Below are 3,134 nucleotides of genomic sequence, written 5' to 3'. Positions count from 1 at the left end.
ATACTATAAAAAGATATAAATCCTCTGAAGTGAAATCATAACTGAAGAACCTACAAGAATAGGTGCAAGCGCTAATATTTATAAAACATGTGACATATTAATAGAAATCTGTAAATGTACAACCATCCAGATATCTGAGTACCTTATTATTTTTTCTAATATATAGTTCCTGTACATCACCTCCAAACCTTCCAATATATATATATATATACACATATACATATGCACACACTCACACATACTTATATATATAAACTGTATACCTATTTATATCATTTATTTTGTTACCAATATAGCCATATGTGTATTAATAATGTGTTCCCTTTATTATTTCAGTTTGTAAATGGCAAAATGACAAAAGGATCCTCATCATCAGTTCCAGCCATTTTTGTCAGTTCTAATCTATTGATTTGTTCTTTCCAATCCATCCAATCATGGGAGATCTCAGTTAGTTTCCATAAAAACATCAAGAGCAATGTTTTACTTTTCTTTGCATTTGACTCGCGTTGCACCACTTGTAACACCAACAGTTGCCAAGAAAGAGTAAGATTCCTTTGTTTTATTACACATCATTTGTTTCTTTTTTATTATCTTTTTTGCATTATAGAAATATTCTGGTCATTCATCATTGCAATCAATATTTTGTTCAGGTGAATATTGATTCTTTCAGTTGTCATCGTCACTTTATATTCTATATCAGGCAGGTTTCTACATTATTCGGGGCAATTTATTGTTGTTGTTGGCACTGCGTCACTTACGACATTGAGGGTTCCAGTTGATCCAATCAACGGAACAGCCTGCTCGTGAAATTAACGTGCAAGTGGCTGAGCACTCCACAGACACGTGTACCCTTAACATAGTTCTCGGGAATATTCAGCGTGACACAGTGTGTGACAAGGCTGACCCTTTGAATTACAGGCACAACAGAAACAGGAAGTAAGAGTGAGAGAAAGTTGTGGTGGAAGAGTACAGCAGGGTTCACCACCATCCCCTGCCGGAGCCTCGTGGAGCTTTAGGTGTTTTTGCTCAATAAACACTCACAACGCCCGGTCTGGGAATCAAAACTGTGATCCTATGACCGCAAGTCCGCTGCCCTAACCACTGGGCCATTGCGCCTCCACTCAGAAAATATTAGGATCAGTAAAAGAGTGAAATTGAAGTATAGTCTGACACTGAAGGAGAGGGTTGTGTTTGGGATGTAGTGTTAGCTGTTATGTATGTTGAGTCAACCAGGAAAATCAGATGCTTTTTTTCCTTCTGACAGCCCATTTGCTGGTGTCTGAGATATTCATTTTTCTTGCCATCTACTGAGTTATCTAAAAATTCCTATCTAAATTATAACCATCTACATTCTTCATATTGTATCAAATCACACCAACTGATGTCTTCCTTGTTATTTATGTACATTGATCTGAATTTCTATTTCAAGACTGATATATGTCGAATTAATGGTAAATGTCAAGAACCAGGAGAAAGCTTTGAAGATGATTTAATCAAAGTTTGTAAGCCAGCTGTTAGTAAAACTCAGTGGACAAAGATTACAGGTGAATTTTTTTTTTTATTGGACTTGTATTAGTTGTTGGGTTAGATCTGATGTTAAAGGAGATGATAATGACAACATCACCTATCATTGCTGTTGTTGTTGTTTCTTGCATTGGTGGAAAAACTGTATACATGTCAGGGAAAATATTAACTAGCCTTTTGGGCAACAAATGGATTTGTCAGTTGCACACATTTTCATCACTGGTGATGGAATACTCTGCTACTGCTGCTGCTGCTACTGCTACTACTGCTGCTTTGTTATTGTTGTTCTTGAAGTCAGACATCATTGAAAAGAATAAAGACCAAAGATATTCCAGTTGTCACCATCTCATATTTGAATTCAGTGTATCTAGGACTTTGTGATCTAAAGACTCTTATTGAGTATGTTTGTGAGAATGTTGAAGGAGAGTTGACTGTTGTTTCTAGAAGGTCACACAACTTGGCACAGGCTTCCTTATTGACTCAAACAAAAGCTTGTTGCCATTCAAGGTTTTCAGCTGAACCCTGTTTAATTTGAGAGATAAGGAAGGGAAGTTGTGATATTCATGCCTTTTCCAGAGATATTAGTTCCATTAGTGAAAATAGTTTCAGTTGTTGTTGTTGGCACTCCGTCACTTACGACGTCGTGGGTTCCAGTGGATCCAATCAACGGAACAGCCTGCTCGTGAAATTAACGTGCAAGTGGCTGAGCACTCCACAGACACTTGTACCCTTAACGTAGTTCTCGGGGATATTCAGCATGACACAGTGTGAAAAGGCTGACCCTTTGAATTACAGGCACAACAGAAACAGGAAGTAAGAGTGAGAGAAAGTTGTGGTGAAAGAGTATAGCAGGGTTCGCCACCATCCCCTGCAAGAGCCTCGTGGAGCTTTAGGCGTTTATGGTCAATAAACACTCACAACACCCAGTCTGGGAATCGAAACCGCGATCCTATGACCGCGAGTCCACTGCCCTAACCACTGGACCATTGTGCCTCCACTGTTTCAGTTATTGAAACAGTAAAAGATCCCCTATGTGATCCATTTGCCTACTAGAAATAGCAGCCAAATGTAGAACATATTAAATAGTGTAATCCTAGATACACTATGTCAAATAAAGAGATACAGTGACTTGAGGACTATTAAGCCTGCTATTCTATAATCAATTAATTTGTGGCTAAACAGCAATAAAAACAGCAACCTAACAAAGGAGTTTATATATAGTGACTTGATCTGCTCAAAACAGCATTGAAATCTCCTTTAGGTCACACCCTGCCATTGCAGAAATTGTAAGAAATCATTATGTCTGTAAATAAGGATGTAGTTGTCATAGAAACAAAGACTACCAAGAAAATTGTCACAGAGAGTGACTATGCAGTCATCATCATCATCATCATCATCGTTTAACGTCCGCTTTCCATGCTAGCATGGGTTGGACGATTTGACTGAGGACTGGTGAAACCGGATGGCAACACCAGGCTCCAGTCTGATTTGGCAGAGTTTCTACAGCTGGATGCCCTTCCTAACGCCAACCACTCAGAGAGTGTAGTGGGTGCTTTTACGTGTCACCCGCACGAAAACGGCCACGCTCGAAATGGTGTCTTTTATGTGCC

General features: G+C 38.9%; 1 protein-coding gene across 1 annotated transcript in view; it reads left to right on the top strand.

The window, feature by feature from the left end:
* The window catches only part of LOC106880038 (uncharacterized), a 456,507-nt gene that overhangs the window by 240,979 nt on the left and 212,394 nt on the right, over positions 1-3,134 (top strand). The window contains exons 98-99 of the mRNA XM_014929839.2: positions 337-543; positions 1,430-1,544. Of these exons, the coding sequence (XP_014785325.2) occupies positions 337-543; positions 1,430-1,544 (322 nt within the window). The remainder of the gene's footprint in view (positions 1-336; positions 544-1,429; positions 1,545-3,134) is intronic.

The sequence above is a fragment of the Octopus bimaculoides genome, chromosome 22 (assembly GCF_001194135.2).
Source record: "Octopus bimaculoides isolate UCB-OBI-ISO-001 chromosome 22, ASM119413v2, whole genome shotgun sequence".
NCBI classification, from domain to species: domain Eukaryota; kingdom Metazoa; phylum Mollusca; class Cephalopoda; order Octopoda; family Octopodidae; genus Octopus; species Octopus bimaculoides.
The sequence above is the reverse complement of the archived record's forward strand: the minus strand, read 5'-3'. Positions and strand labels throughout refer to the sequence as shown.